Source organism: Alligator sinensis, unplaced genomic scaffold, assembly GCF_000455745.1.
Source record: "Alligator sinensis unplaced genomic scaffold, ASM45574v1 scaffold325_1, whole genome shotgun sequence".
NCBI classification, from domain to species: domain Eukaryota; kingdom Metazoa; phylum Chordata; order Crocodylia; family Alligatoridae; genus Alligator; species Alligator sinensis.
This window is the reverse complement of record NW_005842118.1, coordinates 1,963,106-1,986,770: the sequence shown is the minus strand read 5'-3', so window position 1 is coordinate 1,986,770 and position 23,665 is coordinate 1,963,106. Positions and strand designations below refer to the sequence as shown.

At 42.7% G+C, this 23,665-nt stretch overlaps 1 protein-coding gene across 1 annotated transcript in view; it reads left to right on the top strand.

The window, feature by feature from the left end:
- CTNNA3 (catenin alpha 3) overlaps nt 1–23,665 on the top strand; it is a 1,539,787-nt gene that overhangs the window by 111,338 nt on the left and 1,404,784 nt on the right. The window contains 1 exon segment of the mRNA XM_025205567.1: nt 1–49. This exon segment is cut by the window's left edge and continues 33 nt beyond it. Coding sequence (XP_025061352.1) covers nt 1–49 — 49 coding nt within the window.

Below are 23,665 nucleotides of genomic sequence, written 5' to 3'. Positions count from 1 at the left end.
AGGGAAAGACCTGGAAAATCTAGATTATTTGGCTTACAAACGTCAACAGGTAAGAACACAGAGGTGAAGTGGGAGGGCACAGAATCTCTGGTTAGAGATTGGAGATCTGGTTAAGTGACGCTTTTTGTCGGTTGGCAACAGATCATACGATATCAACCAAAACTGATTTTACATTGTTAAATGCAAATGAACTTGGATTTCATAGTGTTAGATGTCAGTATACATTTCATCCACTTACAAAAGGGTATAGGGGAAAAAGTAGGGTTTATTTGCAACTCAGGCTCAACAAAACATGTAGATTATTCTCCATGATTGTTGTCTGACAAAGCCACTGTGACTACTCATAAAAATAAGGTTCTTAAAAGGGAACTACAGGAAAGGCATGGTTCTGTAGAATGTTTCTGAGCTGCTACAGTTATTCTTATCTTCCATCTGCCCATGAAAAAGTTGAGTGGGGTATATTTGGTATTAACATTTTGTATTCTGACTATCCTGACTTGTACCCAGAGAAGTTAAGGGGATCAAGCATTTGGTGTATTTGACAGGTGCACATAAATACTAAACACATTTTAAATTCAAAATTCCAATTTTTTTTAAAAAGCTTACTAGATTTGTCTTCAAAGGACTTAAATTGGACTATTCCAATGTTTAATGATACTAAGCACTATGTGTGGTTGCAGGTTCAAAGTCAAACATATTTAACATAATTTTCATAGGAAGCTATTTTCTGTAACTTTTTTATAACTTGCTTAGAAACATCAATTTTGGCCCATTTTCAGAATGGGCTTCCTAGTCTTAAAGCTCACTTGAAAAGTGATAAACTTAAAAAAAACATATTGGTAGCATAAAGATCATGGCTTTATTTTACTTCAGTTGCTTAAAATTTTGCCACTAGGTGTCAATATTGTTAAACATTTCTTCACTTGTTTTGGGGCAAATCCCTTTCAGTTCTGTTTATGTAGTAGGTAATTGATTATAGTGTTTGAATCTTGGGATTTGGCTCAGGGAGAATGAATACTTGAACACATGAGTAACTTGGCCTTGTGTTATGGAGGGCTGGGAGCAAGTTGCATTAGTGAGCTTCATTCTGGTGATGGGAGCTTTTTTCTTTTGATTGTCATAATATGGTATGGCCTTTTATGTCCTTTGACATAGGGCTCCTTAGTAACTATAAGGCAGTGTTTCAGGTAGTGATCAATGGTAGCTTTAGCTTCTAATGTGTCTGCATTATGCCATCTCATAATTATGTTGAATGTAATAAATGTTCTCTAATGGGTTGGAAAGCTTATCTCAGTGAGAAGGTAGCAATTCAGCAATCACTCTTCAGAGAACTCCACTTTTGTTGGTATTATCTGCCTTTGCCTTGCAAAGTACCTTTTTTTAATTTCAAGTAACAAATGCTTCTCTGGTAGACTCTGAATAGACTTCAGTCAGATTCCTCAGTTCACTTCTAAACAGCTCAGTTAGTGTGTATGAGTGTGTGTGAGTGTGTGTATGTTGTTGGGTTTTTGTGTTTTTATTTTTTTTTAAACTGGCTGGGGCTTACTCCTGAACTTCCTGAGAGATTTTTGCCCTCTTCCATCTACCCTGACCCTCATCTCTCTGGTTTGGATTCTCAAAACATTTTGAATGTCATGTCATGACATCCTTGTCTCATTGTCTTCTGTAGAAGTGCCTCCCCAGTAACCCATCCTTCTCTCTTTTATACAGTTAACTGTATTGCCAAGTGCAGTACATTCTCCTTATAATGCTTCTTCCCTCTATTATAAGCATATAAAACCATAAAGTGATTGTTTTTTCCCCTGCTTTCAGTTGAAGAAGCTCACTACATAGAAGGGGAAGATCCATGCTTTCTGTGCTTCCTCACATGTATATTCTTTTGCATATGGTGCTAATTCAGGTTTAAAAAAGTAAATTAGGTAAGGGCTGAAACTAAACATACAAAAAGCTGGAGACTTCAATGTGCTGCACCTTTTCACTGCCCCTTGTTCTGTTTGCTCATCTTTTAAGCTGCTGCTTCACTTGGTTGCAGTAGTCTGTGCAGTATAGCTCTTGGTAGAATTTTCAGGAGAATCTGCAAACTGAGAGCTTTGAATAGCTTATTGGTCTCCCAGAGTGTGCTTCAGGCTACTTTCTGCGCTGAAAACTGAACAATTTATTGTGAAAGGTTGCCCCAAGAAAATTAGCCCAAACAGCAAAGTTCAGACCTGGTTAGAATCTGAACTACTTCAGGGTTAAGGACTGTTTGCATCTGGCTTTCTGGTTTAGGCCTCTCTCTAACTGCTAACAGCTAAAACCATTGAGAAAAATCATGTGCAAGACAACGCTTGTAACCCTGTTGGTTAAACGCTGATTCATTGTTGCCTATTTGGGAATTAATCAGGAGGATTAATCTACTGGTAAAATAACACAAAAGGGCTTTACACAGGGGTGTCCTATACACGTTTGCAGAGCCTGCTCTGACGCACTCAAAATCCAGTGCATTGCAGCAGATCTGATTAACTGAACATGGAAATTGACGTGCTCTGGCAGCCTTCTGCATCACATGTATCCTCATCACCACGTGTCTCTGTAGTGAAAAAATGGTGATGGGGGGGTGCTTTGGAATAAAACATGTTTGAGCTTTAGTTCAAAGCTTCCTACTGTCATCTTTTCAGTGTGGGGATGCTGATACACATGATGCACAGGCAGTTTTAATTAACCCAGCTCATTAATTAAAGTACCTGTGCCCTGTCTTGCAGCACACGTAAAAATGCCCTGATGCATGTTACTTTTGCATTGAGCTGTTAGTTGGTTTATCTCTGCATGTGTGTAGGCATATACATAAATATGTAAAGTATCTATATAGAATAGTGTATATTTACTAGTATAGTGTATATATAATAGTATATTTTTGAGGAGTGAGAATACTATAGGGAACCTAAACTTGTGGTACAAAGTTTTTAGGACAGATGGTAAAGAACTGACTTCTTTCAAATGACATTGGGACCGACTCTTAATAAACATTGACCAAACTTCTTAAATTGTTGACACAAAGGGCATCTTTATATGTACTCTGGGGTGGGGATGGGGACACTTTTTAATTAGAGCAGCTCCTGGGAGTCACTCTAATTATAGTGCCTGCAGTCGCTCATGTATTCAGCAGCCTGTGCTTCAAGATGAGGCTTTAAGTGCTACTGTGGAATGTCTTGAAATTTTTGCCTAATGTCGCAAAGTGACCATTCATCACCTTTTTCTGTGAGACTGTTCCTGTTAGTTAACTTCTGACTAGCTAGAAGACTACCGATGATGAGTTTAAGGCAATTTTGTCAAAAGACCATTTCTGATAATGGGAGTATAAGACAATCTGTGGTTGTAATAAATACATATGCATATGTCACATTGAATTTTAATACTTATCAGACTGAAAGAACTTGAGTCACGGCAATAATTTTAAATGTTAGCAGTGCCTTTAATATGCCTGTAAGCACTATTGGCTCACATTCAAAGGAAGTTTTGGTTTTGCTTAGATGTCTTCAGCAATACTGTAACATAACAGCTGACAACAGATCTTTAAAAACCTTCCCTTTCTTCCCTCCCCTCCACGCCCTCTCCCCAAAACCACCACAACAACATTTTAATTTAGATGTTATTTATTTGATTGTGGTTGTGTGCCCTCAGGCTAATATGTAGTGAAATACTTTTAATTTATGCTGAATTATTTGTGTGTGACATTTTTAGTTCTTCATAAGATCATGTTCTGACCATTCCTATCTACAGAAACATTTAAAAATGATTTTAGATAAAACTTTAATCATTACAGCAGATACACTTACAGTACAGGCAGCAAATTACATTTTGACTTGGAAATACTTTCGTAAGGTGGAGCAGCTGTGGCCAGGTACAGACATTACACACAAACTGGTCTATGTAATTTGAAATTGATCTAAACCTGTAAGCATACAGAAGTTTGGCACATGTAGACTGGTCTAAAAATGGCAAAACCTGGTCTAAGATGGTCCTGGTTCAATGTGCATTCAATTCTAATTTATTTAGGTTAAATCAGTGAGTCAAACTTCTGTACCAGGTCCCCTTTCGATTCAAGTTAGATCATTGTCCTCTGGTGTTCCAGCCTCCTTTGCAACCCTTCCCTTGCAGGGAAGTGAGCTAGCACTTTACCCATGCTCAGCTGTTCCAGCCAAGTGCCCAGTGGGTCCTGCCCCTGAGCTCTCCCAGAGCCCAGCCAGCCCAGACCCTCCCCCAAGCCCTGCCTCCGGCCATCTGTCAGCTAGAGGCAGGTGGGTTGAGGGGGGAAGGGGAGGCTGAGTCCTCACATGAGCCCAGGGACTAGGCACCCATGTCCCCACACTGTGTGCCCCTGCACCCCATCACAAAGCTCTCCACACTGTGCACGCATTTGACATGGAGGAGAACTCCCACACATGGGCACAGCCCCATAGAGCCTGACTCTGGCTGCACACAGATTGGAGAACCTCATGTCCCCATGCTTCGGCATAGTCTTGTGGAACCCAATCCTGGCTCCTGCATGCCACATCTCAGTAACCAGAGCCAGGCACCCTGCCACCCAGACCTCAACATGCAGCTGCCCACACTCCGCCACCCCCACAACCACCTGAACAGAAGTCGCTGTGGGTAGTTCACTTTTGGTAGGCTGTGGTGGCAGGGGGCAGAACGTAGGGACTGTGCCTGCATGGAGGCAACCTTATGACCTGCAGCTCAGCCACTACCAATGGGTACTTGAGGTGCTGCAAGGCTTTTTTGGCTTGCAGCTACAGGGTCCCAGAACTATAGGGGTTGGGCACAGGCAAGCATGCCCCCAACAGCCAATGAGGGGTGGCCTGTGCTCAGTAGTTTCTGGCAGCCTGGGGAGCCCTCAGGGCCTGCTGGGCAGCATGAAGGCATGCCCCCAACCTGCTGGCCTGAGCCCTTGCAGGAAGTCTGCATGCCCCTCTACAAAAGGGTGAACAAGTGTGCTGTTTGCTACCAGTCTAACCCAAGCCACTTAAAGAAACCTTTGTAGGTTAGATCAATTTCTCCTTGGGTTTTTTGAGCATCTGTACTGGCCTGTGTTAATCAGTCTTCCATTTTGTCTTGGTTTCCAAGAAGCAAACAATATCACTTATACTTTCATGTGCTAATAGGTCATTTTTATTTTTCAGATTGTTAACAATTTTAAAAGGAAGACCAACAAGAGAAACTATTTACCTTTGCTTTGATACTGGGCATTTCTATATACTGAAAGGGAAGAAGCATATTTTCTTTTAACCTCTTAGCTGTTCATACCTATCTTTTAAGATTCTACCAGGCAAGGATGCATCTTTTCAACAAAGTGCTCTGCACCAGGGCCTGTGACTTTATTTCCCAAAGTGCTCATCGCCTATCTACATTGGACATATCTTTGGGGAGACTTATTACTGTAATGTGTCTAGTAGTAAAGATAGCATTTTAAAAAGAACACTGAAAAATTGGGACAAGTTTAGAGCAGATGTATTAAAATTATTTGGGGCCAGGAACACATGCATTTCAGATGAGAAATGTTAGGTACTCAGTCATTTTTCATTTCAGAGAAGATTAAGACCTAGAAGTTCCTATAAGCAGAGGTACTTACCCACTACTGGAATACTCTTTTAAACTAGACAGAATTATAAATAAGGCCCAGGGCCTGACTGGTAAGCAGGAAAATTTAAACTGGAAGGGAACTACATTATAACAATGAAGATGACTAACTATTGATAGAACCTACTACAAGATGTAGTGGATTCATAACCACTTTGAGCCTTTTAAATTAAGGCTGGAGGGTGTTTCTGAAAGATGCACACTAATTCAAATTAATGGGCTAGGTGCAGGAATAATTGAGTGAAACTGGCTTTTTATGCAAAAGTTGAGAGTAAATCATAATTTTTTTTTAATCTGTTCTGAATCTATAAACAAGTCATTTCCACTGCCTGTCAGAATCATGTTTGTTTAGAATATCTGGTATCATGGGTGGCTGTAGGATTTTGAAAAGGGGGATGTAAATGGTGTGGTATATAATCGCATACAATACAACACCCATTTTTCTCCAGTTAAAGAGGAATTGGAAGTTTTACTGATATGTTAGGGTCCCAGTCCTTTATTATTCCATTTACAATCAAAGCAAAAACTTTGTATAACTTTATTGGAATGTGCACTACTTTGCTAGATGATATATAAAGTTTAAAAAGCACAAGAAACCAGGCAGAAAATGGTCAAAATATATTGTGTCATTAGTTCTGTAGACATAATTAAATCATAGGGTTGGCTGAGGGGCCCTGATTTGGCCGAGGGTTCTTGGCAGCCCCACTGCTCACTGCTGATTTGGCAAGCAGGCAAAAAACATGGTTTGAGTATGCCTCATTTTTTGGCTCCTGAAAGATCAACAGCAAGTTCCTGATCCAAATCTGTCAGAGCAGGGACTTGACCTTGGTTCTTTCACATCTAGGTGTACTGAACTGATGGGAGGTTGATCTCTTCTTTCCATCATGAACCCAAGAAATTTCCCAAGTAAGTTTTTATCAAACATTTTTTTCCTTTGAAACATTTTGGCTTTCAATGAATGGCACTTTTCAATGTGGGGAAAGAAGTTGCATCAAATTTTGATGCATTCTCTTGTACTATACAAAAAGGTAGTAAAAAAATAATTCCATGCAAAGAATTTATAATCCTGGTTGTGTCAAAGCACACCAGCAAGTAGATGAAACAAACAGGTGGTGAGAAGGGATGAAATAATAGTAGAATGGGTTTGTTTTTCTGAGTAGGCAACCACTGTGAACAATGTAAATTCATTTCCTGCTTAGCTGTTATGATAAGGCAATTTTTTTAGGCAGTAGGGCAGTTGCATTTTTAAAAATTTAAAAAGAGGATAAATGTTATTTTCTTTAACTTTTTAGGATTAAGTTTGTCCTGCACATAAGAGGTAAAAAGCGTACTTGCCAGAGATGGGCAGTAAAGGCTTGTATCACTGATGGAACAGAGGTTGATGAAAAAATATAAGAATCAATAAAATTAATACAAGAAGAAGCTATGTTAGCTCTAGACTTCCCTTCTAATGCAACAATCAGTGATTAGCCAGCTAAAATCCACTGCTAGCCACCCATATCACTATAACTAATGCTTGTTTCATATGTCTGTCAGACTGCAGATAACAAATTTCCTCAGCTTGTCTTCCTAAATACTTGTGGATCAGTGGAGATGCATATTTCAGAGTTGAGAATCTGAAGACTACTGTTTTCCTGGACTTTGAACTCAACTGCTTCCACTAATTGTAATTGTGAAATGCAGAACTGTTATATCTGTGACTTCACAGTGGAGGTGATTAGACTGCCATAAGGAAGAGAGCCTAATACAACAATCAGGGCTGGTGATTTGATTGTTCTGAGCAGGAACCAAAACTGAAAGTGAGCCTGGTGTCTGGGGAAGTGCACACAGGCTGTGTATACATGTTCAAATGATCTGGGAGAATTCTTCCAGGTCTGTTTTTCTGATAGAGAGAAAAAAACAAACAAACAACTTACCTAGAGAAGCCTGAACAGAGATTCAGATACTGAGACCCTGAAGAGCAGAGGGCTTGCCATACAGATGCTATATAGTGAGGGAGACCCTGTGCACGTATCTTGGCATTCTTTGCAGGCTCCCACCATTTGCCTGGAGATATGGCAGCAGTATACAGAGCAGCCCTGATTGGCTGACCCAGACTGCTCAGGGTTGGCTTAAGCCCCCGCAGCAAAATGTGGGGATTGTGAAGGGGCTGTATTTTGTTCCCTGCTTGGCTGGAGCAGTAGAGTCAAGCCTGAGCAACACACTGGGCACATCTACACATTCATTAATGCTCAGTGGTTACTGCACATTTAATTTAGTACTTGTATATCCAAGTACTAAATAAATACACAGTAACCAGAGTTACTGTGCAGTAGCACCAGCAAATGCCTTTTTAGTAATGCTACTAATACATGGCAGCCTAATACTGTGCAGTAGCATATTAGCACTGTCCATGCTGTGACAGGCTACTGCACAGTTAGTGTATTGTGTAGATGCTCCCACTGCCTCCTAGGGAGGCGTGTCGGGGAGAGGAGAACAAAGTTCCCTGAGAGGCTGGAGGACCGTGCTGTGTCTTCTCTTAGATGAGAATGTGTAGAGACATTCACTTGTCAGGAGAAATTTTTCTGGGAGTGATTTAGACCTGGTTGTTCCCAGGTTGTTGTTGTTGTTGTTCTTTTTTAAACCTAGAGTGGCCATGTTTGCTATGGGAGAAAAATCCTGAACATCTGTATGCTTATGGCTTCTGCTGGGAGAGCAATGACTTTCCCAGGAGAAACTGAATGTATGCATGTGAAGTTACAATGTTTAAGGAAATGGTACCCCATACAACACTAGGGTTAGGAACAGAAATTATACATAAACTAGTATAAATGATTGGAAACTAGTTCAAATCTGCAACAACAGAAGTTCAGTGCACATAAACTGCTTTCAAAATGGCTGGAACCAGTTTAAGATAAACTTGGATGGATGTAGTATCAGACGTAAATGAGTTAATTAACTCAGTTTATTGAACTTCTGTCCCAGATCCCTGTCAGATTCAAGTTAACTTGCAGTCCCCCAGCATCCCAGGATGCTTTGCAGCCCCTGCCCCCCACAAATTCCCCCTCTCAGGGTGGGTGGGCTAGCCTTTGCTCAAGTGGTCTGCTCCACCTGAGCAGGGAGGCATGTTCTGGTGCCCCCCCCCAGCTTCTGGCCTGGACCACTTCAGGCATGTGGCTGCATTTCCAGAATCAAAAGTGAATGTCTCTTCACATGCTTATTGGTACAATCTATGCAGTTTAGATTAACTTGTGAAGATTGAATCAATTCAGCCTTGGGCTTTTTGACTGTTTGTATTTAGTATTAATGAACAATACATCACAAAACCAATGAGAGAAACAGTCTCTCAGTACCCATAGCAATCAAGGTGTTTTTTTTGCCCAGTAAAAACAACAAAAAACCAAAAATACCCCAGCACCTATTCTGTCATGACTCTTAGAGGCACCTAGGACTGAGCAACAATGTTATGGTATGCACAATGAAAATTGTAGGTCCCCTGATGGGTTGCTGCATTCTGGAATAACTTCACCTTCTGAGAGGCACCTTGGGAAGCAAGAGTACATTTTAGTAGTCTAATCCCGGTGACATTTACAGATGGAATGTACCCTCTTCATCACAGCTGCCACCCTTGTATCCAGTATTGGCCTAGGGTATGGGTAATTTTCAAAGTCAGTAAGAGTACTGTGAGATTGAGCTGTATGATGAATAGGGAGATGTCTTGGGTACAGAAAGAGAGAGCAATTGTAGTAGTGAAAGATGGACAGAAAAGATTAGTGGAGAGCCAGTTTCACAAGTTTCAATATTGAGACTAATTTGTTTCCTTGACATGAAACGAAGAGAGAAGCAGTACAATTTTCAGATGATATAAAAATTGAAAGAAGGAAACATTCAGTACCAAGAAGGGGGAAGAGAACAATTTCGAATGGCTTTGATAAAGTAAGATCTGTGTGTGTATTCTTGATGTTCTTGTAAGGAAAAGCATCAAAATGCCGTTTAATCTTCCTGAACAGGGGCCTGAGCTCAGGTTCTGTTAGAATGATTAGAGCCATTCACTGCCCCCGCCCCCTTCCCCCAAACAAAAAACAACCCCCAACAACAAACAAACACAAAAAACATTCATTGAGCTTCTGAAGATGTGATGGCACCAACTTGACTTGCACATACGTTATGAGACTCCAGGATGATAGCCATCATCCTTTAGCAAGACATGGGCTGGAACAACCCAATTATGATCTAATGTGGGCCACATGGCCTTGGTGGCTTGTCAGGGGTGTGTGGGGGTTGGGGGGGGAACTTTCCCTGCACTTGTGCCAGGGCCAGGTAGTTGGGGAGACAGTGCAGCCTCCAGATTGTGGGGAGCTGCACTGAGGCTGGCCAGCTGCAAATTGTCTGTGTTGCTATTGTTTCTCCCTGCTCTCACCACCCATTCCCCTACCTGGAAGCTGCACCCATGTTGCAACCCAGAGGAAGGGGATGGGGGGTGGGGTAGGGAGAAGTGGCTATGGTATGGGTGCAGCTGAAAACTGCCTGGGCCCAGCATGAGCACAGGCAAAGCACTCTGACTTCAGTGTCTCCATGGGCTGGATCCATTCTGTGGGCTGTAGGTTGCTGGCCCCCTTCTCTAGGGCTTAGAGAGTGGCTTGACCAAGTGACTGTTTGTCTTTCTTACAAATCATAATTCTTTTTCAGATGTAATTTTTGAAGAAGTATTTTGCTCAGAATACTGTTAATTTTATGTGAACTTGGTGCAGAGGCATAAGTTTGGAAGGGTCAGATGGAATGCTTTGGAGTGCAGATGATATGATATAATTGAAATAAAATATTGGATCTTCGGAGGGAAAAAAAACACAATAAAATGAACATGCATTATAGGTAGGTGTTGTCATTGGATTTATGACCCAGATATGTTGCTCTGGGCAGGCCCAAACCCTCAGACTGACCATGACTTTTCCATTCAGTAATAGGCAAATTTTATTGATACACAGTGATAGTAGATAAGAATAATGCAGGCAAGACAAACAAAATAACCCACCCCAATTCTATATCTACCAGTCCTAGGGCTGTCACAGAGGGAAGGTATGTCTAGCCAGTATGTGAGCTTCACCCAGTGGTTCTTTCTTGAAATGTCAGATGTCAGCAGTTTGGAAGTCGAGAGCGGAGATCCATCCCCTTCCCTCCCCCCACAGTGGGGTGGGTGAGACAGACTGGTGGTGTGCCCTGGTGGCCTTGGGCTCCCTGCTCAGGGACTCTTCGCTGCTCTGAAATCCCTCCTTTTGTATCCTTTATCTCCTCTGGCTATTTATCCCTGGACATCATTGATTGGTTTCTCTGTGGCCATCATATTGTCTATGTTCTGCCCCGTCAGCGCATTCCTTTGTTTACCACACATCTTAATTTGGCCATTTACCAGGCCTCCTAATTTGGTTTGTTCACCAAAAAACTGGAAATCCCAAGGGTTCTGCAGTTGTGCACTGTGACCTGGCACCAATGCCACGGAGTCCCTTATCTCTCTTTGGGTACACTGATGTTATGGTACAGTGTGGTGCATGTCTTCAGTTTCCCAGCCTGTGTTTGCTGGCTTCAGACACAGTGGGCCTTAAAGGAAACTGTGTCACAAACAGGCTTTTTGAAACCAATTAACCCTTGCTATTCTCCTGGACCATTGTTCTAATCCATATCTACTTTACCTACAAGCCAATTCCTAAAAGAAAACCTCTAAATATAATTTCTTAGCCATCAGTAGGGACCTATTTAATTTGCAGGTTCATGGATTTTGTGAAATCCAGGATTGTCTATGAAATCAACAACAAAATAAAAGTAATAAAAAATAAAATGCTGGCTCCCCAGTGGGAGCTAACAGTCCTTACTGCTGGAAGGGGAAGATGCCGGCTGGCAGGGCAGCACGAAGGGCAGCAGACAAGACAGCTGTTGCTCCCTTGTTCTTCCTTTCCCCCACCAGCATCCTCTTCACCAATTAGTACCAAGGGGCAGGGCAGCATGAAGGGCAGCCAGCAATCAAGATGGTGGTCACTTCTCATTCCCACCTTTCCCCTGCGACCTGTCTGCCAATCAGTGCTGAGGGGTGGGACCTCTGTGAAATGCCAGAGATATCAACTCTGCACACTGCAGGTGGACTGCGAACAACCCTTTATCTCACCCTGATTTAAGTAGATCCCTAATTATAAGATGTCCTGAGTGAGTTTAAAACAGTAGGCAATTAAAATGTCTGATGCTACTGGCACAGATGATAGCTAGACCTGGTTGAAAATTTCTTCTTTGATTAAATGCTCTTGTCAGAAAATGAAGATTTCTTAAAACTGAAATTCTTAATAGGAGAAGGTTGGTTTTGAGAATGCTTTTATTGGGAGGCTTCTTGGATTCAGAATAGAATTTTGTGGGGATCAAAATTGGGGGAAGAGACCCTCACCACAGAATAACTAGTGGAACAAATCCAAGTTTAGGTCTTTGCTCCAAGTGATCCAAAGTTACTTAAATGTGGGTGTCCCACATTACCAGCTGAGTGCCTCATCCACTGGGCTTTCCTGGCTTTTCTGCAGAGGGCATGTCTTCTCACAAATGAAGACAGGGTGTTTTCTTTTTTCCTTCTTTCTTTATTTTCCAGTGTGAAATGGACAAATTATGCTGGGTTTTTGGTTGCAGCTGTGTAGGTCTTGTAGATGTGATAGACCTTTTATTTGATCAGCTGAGTAGTTGGGAGGGGGGAGTTTTTTTGCAAGCTTTAGGGCGCAATCGCCCTACTACAGGCTTAGGGAGTCTCTGCAGAGTCTCTCACAGAGACTCCCTATGTCTGAAGAAGGGTGATTGCATCTGAAAGTGTACAAAGAACTTTAACAACTATTCAGCTGGTCTGATAAAATATATCACATCTACCCAAAGAACATCGACAAATTCTTACACTATAACACTTAGAACTATTTAGGTCAGAACTATTTCCTGCCCAGCTCTACTAATAGAAACAGAAAGGAAAAAAAAAAAGAAAGTATTATATTGTGATCCTGAAGCAGAAATACTTCATGATAAACTATAGTTCCTAAGTACAGTAATTATTTAAAATATAAACCAAAAATATTCAGTCATTTTATTAATTAACTAAATATGCCTTTCCCAGGTGTTTGCCCATTCTCATAATTAGTTAGTTATACAATCATATCCCAAGAGCACTAAAGTAATCATGTGAGTAGTAATTTTACTAAATGGCTGCATACAGAAATACTTTAAGGCCTATGGTGTTATGGAAATGATCTCTTCAAGGTACTATCAAACAGGCATTGTTTTGCAGTGCATCTGAAATAGCCACATTTGGGTGTTTCAGACCAAGGGGAGAGGGAGTAAAATCTAACCTTGAAACCCTTGGGCTAGGGACAGACATTCAAAAAGCCTGAGCCTGAATTGATTCACTCTTTGCAGGTTAGTCTAAGCTGCACAGCTTAAACTGATTAATAACTGGACAGACATTCTCTGTTCAATCAGGAAATGCAGGCACATGCCTGCAGTGGCTCAAGGCAGAAGCCAGGGGGTGCTAGAGCATGCCTGCCGGCTACTGCCAAAGGGAAGGGAAGAGAGATGACCTCCAAGGCTCTCACCCCTCCCTGATGGAGCAGAGGGGGCATGGCCAGGTACCAGCTGGGGCTAGCAGGACACCTAGGATACCAGCCACCAGTCACCAGGCAGGGGGTGGGGGGAGCTGCTGCCTGCCTGACGAGTGAGGATGGGAAAAAAGTCTAAAAGTCCTTTGAAACAAGCATGTATTGAACACAGCAATTTGAAAGCATACAACAGGGAACTACCAAAAATCTTTGTAGCAAAACCCGCAGTTTCTTCTTTTTTCTTCTTCTTCTTTTAAAATGCATTCCCTCACGTTCCCAAACCATTTCTGACTTTTTTTTCTCTCCCTCTCTATTCCCTATAGATAAGTATAAGTAAGCTAAGACACAGGATAAGCTTCAGCATTTTATTTGGGTAGCAAGTTGTATTTGTTTTGGTTTTTTTCCCTTCTTTATAGTGTATAATTATTATGTTTATATTGATTTTTACTGTTCTATATTACTGTTTTACTGATACTATATGATTTAGGGCTACATATGTAAGTTAGCATAAGTCATGTCAAGCCTCTACCTTGTGTTCCCTGATGTTGTAACCTATGACTCATACCTACCCCTCCTATGTAAATTGGTTCCGGGATGAATGGGGATGAATGAGGGTTCTTGAGAGACAATGGCAGTAGGTCTAAAAATAGCTCCCTCTGAATGACCAGACCATCAAAACCAATGCCTGGACCAACGACCCAGCCATTGGAACCACCCTCAGCATTCAAGAAACAAAAGATGAGGCAACCCATCATTGTGCCAAGGCTGCACATGCTCAGTAAGAACACCTGGAGCCCTCTGGGACAGGACTGACATTGCCTGGACATGCCCTCTCCATAGGAGATCATAGGTAGTCTGCCCCATAAAAAGGGGTAGTGAAGATGGATTCCTTGGGACGCCCTCTCCATCTGGACCAGCACCATGCCACACCACCCATCCACCCAGAGGCCCTGCTGGCGACCCCCACTCTGGAAAACACCTGCTGGACAAGGACCTGTTTCCAGCCTTGATGGGTAGCTATCACCCCCCACCCCCTCTTCAACCAGGGACTTGGACTCTGCTTCTCTTCCCTACCTGGACTCCAACCCTTCCACTGAGTCTCTTTCTCCTGCTGCCATTGTGTATATACGTGTGAGTGCACGCAAACCAATAACTTCATGGGGCTGTGTCGTATGTTGTCTGTTTAATAAAACTGTTATTTGGACCCCTAAGTTGGGTTTTGCTTTACTACGGTTCTGGCCCTGCTCCAATCTCTACGCCTCGCCCCTCTAACTTCTGTCTCTTTTCTCCCTCTCCTGCTTCTAGCTCATTGACACCTCCAATACCTTTCCTGAGCTCCTCTCTGCCTACAAACCCCCCATTTCTTTGCCACTGTCTTATCCCCACTGCCTTTTCCCCTGATTTCTGCCACTATTATTGCCTCTTCCCTGGGTCTCTGCCACTGTTATTGCCTTGTCCCCACTGCCTTTTCCTTTGAGCTCCCAGGTTTCTGCCTCAGTTTCTTTCCTGGCTGTCTCCTCCTTGCCACCGGGCTTTTTCCTTTGTATCAGTGACCTCAAGTAAGCCTGGGGCCACTTAACCTTAAGTAACTCCAAGCCTCACTTCCTCAGCCCAGCTTCTACCAGTTCTAATCCCAGTTCTGGCAACTTTTACTCCTTACACTTTCTCTCTCATCTTAACCTTCCCCCAGGTATTTCAAGTACCCCAAACACACACATACATACCATACCATCCAAGTTAGGACCTCACCTGTGTGTGTGTGTGGATTGGTGAATATACATATATGTCATCATGTGTGCAATATATGAGTTAGTGATCTGCATATGTGTACTGAGTGTGTAGGTATTGACAACTGATTTGTCTAATTTTTAATGTGTAGTGTGTAGGTGCTTGAATTGGTGATAGGTATGCATGTGCCTAGGCAGGTTTGGATGTGTATGTGTAACCTGGTTTGAGCCAAATCAGTTAAGTTTGATCCTACATGTTACCAGGTTTATCTCAAACTGGTTTTGCCCATTTTGAAACTGGTTATTGTGCACTGAATGTCTGTTCTGTTATAGGTTTAAACCAGTTTCTGATCACTTAAATCAGTTTATGTAGAACAGCTGTCCCTAGCCTTGCAGAATGCTTTCCCCGGGCCCTTGAGGTTGATCCATCTTGGCTGCTTTTGCTTGGCTGGAGCTGTGGGATTGACTCCATCTCAGTACCAGTGAGCAGTCTCTGCAGCTCCTAGAAATGCTGCTGTTGTATGCTGAGTGAGAGGCCTTGCCTTGTGAGCAAGCAAACAACTCTGTTTTGCACCAGCTTCTATACCTAAATGGTTTTAAGGGGCAGTCAAACAGAGTGTACTGTAATAGTCTGAAGTTGAGGTGAAAAAAGCATGGATAACTGGCCAAGTGCTTCTACAAGAATAGATTGCAACCTCTTAGCCATTTATAAATGCTAAAAAAGTGGATGAGGTTATTGCTGTTATACGATTAGCAAAGAGTAGCCAGGGATCTGAAAATTACCCTTCCTTGTGAACCAGTGTTCAAGGATGCTCAGTGCCAATCTAAGGTGACTGTCTCATTTCTAGAACTTGGTGCATACAGATCAGCAGGGAATGGACAGGGTGTGCTTCCTGGTAGTGATCCCTAGAGCATCACAGAGGTGAAATAATCCTGTTATTAGACTACAGTGGTAAATCTGGAGTATCTGAAACAAATTTGTTGTACGAGATGTTGGAGATGCTGAAATGGAGAGAAACTTTGTCTCCTTCCTTGCTCTTTCTAGGAGAAAGAGATCCACCCCAGAGTAGCCAACTGTCTTGTTATTAGGGGCCCAATTGGGGACCAAAGTTCAAGTTCTTGGTCTGTCAGACTGAACCTAGGCCCATTGTATGCAAAGTGAATTACCTAAAGTGGTACCAACCTTTTTGGCAGGCATGCCACATCCTCCCCAAGTGTCACTCTGATCCCCTTCCTCTGCCTAGTCTCTGGTGCTTTTTGTCCCCCACCCTGTGCTCTCTGCCTGATCTGGTGCTCTGCTTTCTGTTCCCTACTCTGTGCTCCCTACCCAGTCTCCTGCTCTGCATTCTGTTTGCTGCCCTGTGCTCCCTGCCTTGTCTGCTGCTGTACTGCCTGTTCCCTCCATTATATATCATGTGACACAAACAGAGGCTGCCCATGCCATTTCTGGCACTCAGGTCACAAGTTGGCTACCCCTGCCTTAATACTAGATTTACTTCGATTACTCTGCAGCAGATCTTTCTTCCCAGCCATTTCTATTGCTGTCTTCCAGGTTCCCTAACGCTAACTCATGTAACAACTGGACCTGAGGCACCATTGAATTTTTCAATATTTCTGAACTCTTCACTATCTCTACCTTCTGCAAAGTTTCATAGATGGCTCTGCTGCATAGAACTGCAATAGCTTTTACAGATATTCTTCCTGTTTAACTTAGCAGCACCATGTATGTTGGTTCCCATATCCTTTAGGCCTGATCAACTTTCTGGTCAAAGGTGAAAGATGCATGGAGCTATGCTATTGGTGCAGCTGTCCATAGTCATTGTACTGCCTTTTGATACCTAGAGCTAGCACTTCAGGCTTTAGTGTACAGACAGGGAAAAACGATGGAGAAAAAATAGTCTTGGCTTTAACCATCCCCCTACCTCCCCTAATAAAAAAAGATGCAACTAAACCAACATTTTTAAAGAAAACAAAAACTTTCTAAAACCAGAATTCTGAATTTGAAAATATTCAAAGGCTTCTATTCATATTTTGTTACACAAATAAAAACAGCCTGACTTTCATAGTTACTGAGCATTCACAGTTCCAAGATAATGTTTCAAAAGAAAATAAATTGAGAAGAGGTGTTCCTGTCTTCATTTCTGGGTGAGAGACAGAGGAATTGTTCTTTAACCTAAGTCAAAATGTGCAAGGAGGCTCTTGTACAATAGTCTGTTGTTGTATTTTTATATATGGATCTCTGCTTCTGCCTATATCTTTGATTCACAGGACACCTAGTTTATGCTCCCTGTTTGACCTCTGAATACAGCTATCAGGTAGAAAGAACCATGGGTTCCAGACTTTCTGGAATTTTTACTCTTTTTGAAATAACATTGATTTCTGTGTGTTTAATTCTGTATATATGTTCCAAAGACTGGACTGAATCCAGGGTCTTCCAGAGGCTTGTTTTTAATTGTTGAATTGTGCGAGTTTGAGCAGCCTGTAGTTATCCGAGTAAACATATTTATTAGAGAACCTGGAATACCCTTAGGTGTTCTCTTCTGATCATCAAGGGATGGGAGTTATTTAAAGTATTTCAGGGGGAAAAAAACTGAGATAAGGAGGTAGATGATGATTGGGAAGGTAAACAAGGAAAAAAAAAAAAAAAAATCAGACATGCTGGATAAGATATTCTTTTCAGATTTAAAAAACGCCTTCTACTCCCATAGCTTTTTGTAAAAGATGTTTTTAATTTAGTACTTTAATAATTTTACAGAAGCACAGGGCATTCTTCTACAACTAATGATACACAGGAGTCCAGAGAAACACAGAGGACTGAAATTAGGAATAAAATGTAACTATAATGCACAATCTTTGATGCTGCTAAAGAGTACAAATATTTCATTAATAGGCATAGGATAAAATGTCTGACTGGAAAAGTGACAAAAATGACTTGGTGAAAATTTTATTTTAAACAATTGTTACAAAGATGTTGGGTTTGTGTTGATACCTTTTTAATTTTTATATGCAAAGTAATAGTTATAGATAAAAAATAAAAACAGGAAAGTTGTTTCATTTAAGTACATATGTGACTGCTTGTTAATTTGTCTTATGTTAGTTATTACTTTTGCTGAATGCATCTCTTTACTCAGTCTATATGATTAAAACAGTACTTCCATTTTTTTTTGATTTGTCAAAAAATGATCAGAAAACCTGTGGGCACAACTTCTATATGTGCGTGTGGGGAAAATAAATTGTGTGCGTTTTCCACATAAAATATGGACAAATAAATTGTGTGTAATTTTCCACATAAAATATGGAAGTTAAAATCCTGAATATAGCAATGAAACCTTGGGGGAGCAAGATGTACATTAAGCAACAGCTAAGCTCTACAACACTCTGCTTCCATCTAGGACATCATCGTACACAAGTCCCAGTAGAGCAGACTTATTTTTTTTCAGGTGGGATAAGGAGGGTTGGAAGAACCTTGCATTCTGATCCAGATTCTGTGTTGTGTTATGGTCTTTTGTGATGCTGTGCCATTGTCATGCAGGTATCTTAAGCAAACTGTAAATTGTCCCTAGAGGAATATGCTAGGGCCATTTGATTCTGTAGTTGTCATAGAAGGGCTGGAATAGCTTCCTGATGCTGTGGCCCCTAGGCTTAGAAACTCAGTGTGAAGAATCTGGCTACCTTCTTTATAGATAGGGTGACCATATTTTAAAGGAAATCCAGGACATTGTTTCCCTCTTTTCACCACCCCACCTCCAATCAGCAGCACTGTTGCAGGCAGAGGCAGGCAGGTAGGGGTGTAGGATACAGTCTCATGGGGAGGCAGGGTTGTATAGTGCGCCAGGATGGTGGGCAGGCAGGTACCGGTGGAGCAGGTGTCACCCTGCTCACATGTCCTTGGCCTGGTTCTTCCTGAGCAGTGGCTGGAGGCAGAGGGCAGGCTGGGCTGGGCACTGGTCCTCCTGCCTGGGGTGGGGATCAGTTGGGGTGGAGTGGGGAGAGAGCACTGCTGTGAGTACAGGCCACTCACATGTGTGTGTGCATGCATGTGTGTGCACGTGGTACCCCCTGACCACGGTGCCCTGGGCAGTTGCTCACCCTTAAGGCTGGCCTGTGAGGCAGACAAGTTCACCCTGCCAAATTCTTTTCTCAATGTTTTTCTAATAGTGTTAAGATGCTCTCTCAGCTTTGAGAAAAGAATTTGGTGGGGTGAACTTGTCTGCTGCACAGTGCTGGTCTTAAGGGAGGGCAACTGCCCAAGGTGCTGTGGTCAGAGGGGCACCATGCACATGCATACATAAGCTGCCTGTGCTCACAGCAGCACTCTTGCCCCACACCAGCCCACCTGCCAGCCCGGCACACCATGCCAATCGCCTCCCCACTGAACTGCATCTCATGCTCCTGTGATTCAAGGACTTGTCTGAATTTTCTCCAACCACCCAGGATACCGTGATGCCAGCTAAACTCGGATGTATAGTCACCCTATTTATAGATGCTCCCATAACACATTCTAGACTTCTAGTCCCCATGACAGTAGCTTTCCCAAGAGACCCGATATAAAGATATCCCTATATGCTACAGGGATGCTGCTGCTTTTAACTATGGAGGCCTGTAATGCTGCCAGAGCTTTGCCAGCTCTCCTGAATAACAGCAGTTCTGCTGGAAGCACTGTGTCCACAGTGAGGGTTTTGCTGGCATATGTTAGCTACAGAGTAATATTTTCATGTCCCTACTCAGATCTGGTCTCAGAACTTGGTAATTTAGAAAAGGCATAGGCCTTTCTGTGCACCCTGGTAGTGTAATTAGGATGGGGTGAGCACTCCCAGGTGCCAACTAGAAGGGGGTGCCAGTATCTGCACCTGGGAGTCTTTGCCATGGCAGGGGTAGCCCTGTGCTGCCCTGCCCACCCAAAGGAGTCAGGCATCTGGGGGATAGGGGAGTGAATGGAGCTAGCAGAATGGTGCTCCTCCACTCACCCTCAGGAGCTCTTCTCAGAGTAGGCACAACCCTGCACTTGATATGTATGTGAGGCATAGGGGGAGTGAAGGGTGTGCCAGGGTCAGCTCTTGGAGAGCTCAGCCATGGAGTCATTGCTTCTGGAGTGCAGTTGATGCTGCTATGGCAGTGGCAGCAGTAACCAGGAAGGTAAAGGTAAGTGTTCTCTTCCCCTTGCCCATGTAACCTCCCCCCCCTCCCCCCCATCTACGGTGGTTGGTATACCCCCCCTGCACTCCCTTTCCCTCCCAGCCTCAGTGCTTATTGGGCTTGCAATGCCTCTGCTACCAAGGGAGTCAACATGGGGGTAAGAGAAAAATTAGCAGCTTTTATTTATTCTATTTTTTTCCTCCCAAGTATTTAATGGGAATTTAAATAGGTGCCACAATAGTTTGGGCTGACAAAAATGTCATGGGCCCTTTAACACTGAGGGCTGGAAAAAAAGCATCTTCTCTTGCTGCCCTTTAGCTAAAGTTAAAATCTAACTCCAAATAAATCAGGCTTTTAAGAATTGGTTTTCATGCCTGTAATAATGGGATCAAATATCTTGAAATGGGGCAAGTTTTTTCTAACTGCTTAACATGCTTTCTGCTAGGAAAGCAGGGAAAACAAAACAGAAATACCTAGCTGTGGTTCAATCTCTTTCCAAGAAGATAGCTCTATTAAATACCGTTAGTGCCAGCCATGGGAAGAACAAAGCAAGTAGGTGTCCAGCACAGTATTATTCTATTTCAGTTCCTATTCTGCCTATCTTCTATGAGCCATTTTAAAATGTTAGCATGCAGTCAACAGTTACTGCAAAAAACTAAGATGAACATTTCCCCCCTGCTTAGTGATAATAGCTGCAATTATTTGGTTTTGAATGTAGACTTTAAAATGGTGTGTGCGCTTAAAGGCGTATGTGTATATTTAAAAAACTTAAATGCATCTTTTATAAATGGTAATTACCACAAATCATAATTCCATATATCTGATCAGTTACTTTTCCTGTTTTTAAAAAGGAAACTTTCACATTAAGGGTATAGTTAATAATATCCCATATAAATGATCAGGGTAAGGGGATACATGGTGTCCATGAACAGAGTAACTCTATGTTGGCAGAAACAAATAACAGTGTATTTGACTACGTGTTTAGTTCTGAAGTTTAGTCAATAATTAACTGCAATTAACTCTAAAACAAGGGCCTCTATTCTTTTTCTAAAAGCAGTTTAAAATTAATGTATACAAACCCATACATAAGACAAAAGGAACATGGTGAGCAGGTTAGATAAAATTGCAGGTAGAACAAGGATCCAGAAGTGAGGATTACATCCAAATTAAAATACAATTGGAGGCAAACTGGAGTGTTGTTTGACAGCACAAAAAGCAGGTTCTCTCTTTTTGATAGCATAATCAACTACCTGTAACCACACCTTATTTAGCATCTTAAAAAGGTTTTAAGGAAGATTATCCAGTAGAGTAAAGATGAAGGTAAAAGTGTAAGAGTCCTCAGCAGTAAATTCTAGTACATGGATGTGGTTTACCTTTTTAGAAGTAGTCCCAAGCGTTTGACAACTAAATATAAGAACTAACTGTAGCCTTAAATGCATTCCTATGTCATAAAATATAGGCCAGGACACATAACAGCATCAAGTTTGAGTATCCTATGGTACAGTCTGCAGTAAGAGGCACTTGCTTTAGAATAAAATATGTTCTTTAAAATAAAGCAAAACAAGACCTACTCTTTAAGTGTGCCCTCTAGATAATAGGGTGAATAAATGCAGAATTGTATGTTGCATTACATGCATTAGGTTTCTGTTCCAAATTACAAAACATGGCAAAAGAGGGGGGGGGGGGGGAAAAAAAAAAAAAAATCAAAATCCAAAGACCTGAACCTCTTCCTGCTTGCCTGTATTCTGAGCAGGGTTCTGAAGCATACACTCCTGTTTGTTTGGGAGGTTCACTGCTTAACCTCTGAGGCAACCTATGTTGTACTGACCTTCCCATTGGTAGCATAATTTGGGGTTGGGGTATGGGGATGAGAGCCCCAGGTGTCAATCTGGAGAGACTGGAGAGCATGTGTGCTGCTGCTGCCAGTGGCCCATGTTTGGGGAGCTTGCACTGAGGCAGTGCAACTCACCCTGCTGCCACAACTGCGGCAGCACCTACACAAGGAGGTAGATACTTGCTTCCCTTCCCTGCCTCGCATCTGCCAGGGCACCAAAACTTGAAGTTACACCTCTGCTCTCTACTGTTAAGAATTCCAGAGATTAGAGATTGAAGTTCTCCAACAGGAAAGCTTAAATTCTTCTCTATCAACTCCATTTCCCCCCTTAATATCACCCATGTGGAGAACTTGGAAAACAAAATCAACATAGCTAGCTAGCTCTGTGGAAAAGTCTGGCCACTTTCTGATGCCTCCATAAGATGTATTTTTGAAGGGAAGGATCTCTGCTGACCATGGGTGGAACTGGATTTGTATTTTGGGTTGGATTTTGTGGACTGTACCATGACTCATGTAGCTGGATTTGGATTTCTGTTTGAACCATGTGCTAGCTCCCTCTAACAGAGATATACTGATGGTCTGTAAATGTGGGTAGTGAAAAGCCTTTTAAAAATATCTCTACTAAATGTCCTGGACACTCTATCAGATTTCTAACACTTCCGAGAGAGCATTGACTAATTTACATTTAAGATGTTAAACTGCTTTGCTGTAAATACATAGTATAAAAAGTCTGTCTTTTAAAAGCTCTGTTCTTTTTCATTATCATCTGCCATCAACCCAAATTGATTTTAAAGCCTTCTGCCCTTAGATCGGTATCAATCAAGTGAATTCACTTGCAGATTTAAATTCAGACCAGAAGGATTCCAGGAAACCAGGGGCTTCAGAAGTGAGGTAGAGCAGTGAAGAGGCGCGGGGTCCTGCAGGATGGCCATGATCTCCCCAAGGCCCCCTTACCATGCCAAGTTGGCCCAAAGGGCACCCTCGTTTCTCCCCCGCCACATCTTTGATGTAAAATATATATTAGGGAGGCTGCCTTTACGTCTTCTTGGACACAGTTTTGCTGTACTCTGACCCCGTGGGCTCCTGGACCCCTTGTGGGTCCCGTTCTGCAATGGGTGTTTCAGGGCACCCTAATCTTATGGGCTATGCGTGGCTCCAACCACCCCTTTACCACGCCCCTAGCCTCGCTGCTGGAACTGACGTTGTTCGGTCTTGGCCTTGTTATAATGTGGCCTCCTGGTCCTCCCTGGGCTCTCCGCAGCCCTGTCTTGCTCTGCGCCCTCTCTAAGTGCTCGGGCTCTCTGTGGCCCTGTCTCACTCTGCATACTCTCTGGCGCCGGGGTCAGTGCACCCAAAATGCTGTGACCTCTCTGGTGCTGGGGTCCCCATGTTGCCGTGGATCCCCTATGAGGCTTCCTCCTTCCCCTAATAGCCTCACCCAAGCCACCGGTTTTAAATAGCAAACAAAACACAAGCCCCTTGGCTATAACATAATTCTAGCCACCCCAGGGGTGCTCCATCCCTTACCAGTATCAGGAGCTGCTCATGTAGTCAGGCCTCTCCCCTTTGCTTGCTCAGACAGAGTTCTTTCCCCCTTAGCTGCCAGCAGGGAACTGCCATCCTGGCCTCAGCCCTGGGGTTTATATGTGGGCCAGGCCTTACCCCTTCTGGTCAGCTGACCTCTGGCAGGTGTGGGCCACTAGCTCCCTCTGGTTGCCCTGGTAACCAGCAGCTGGGGCTCCCCACTCACTGCTTGGGCTCTTTCC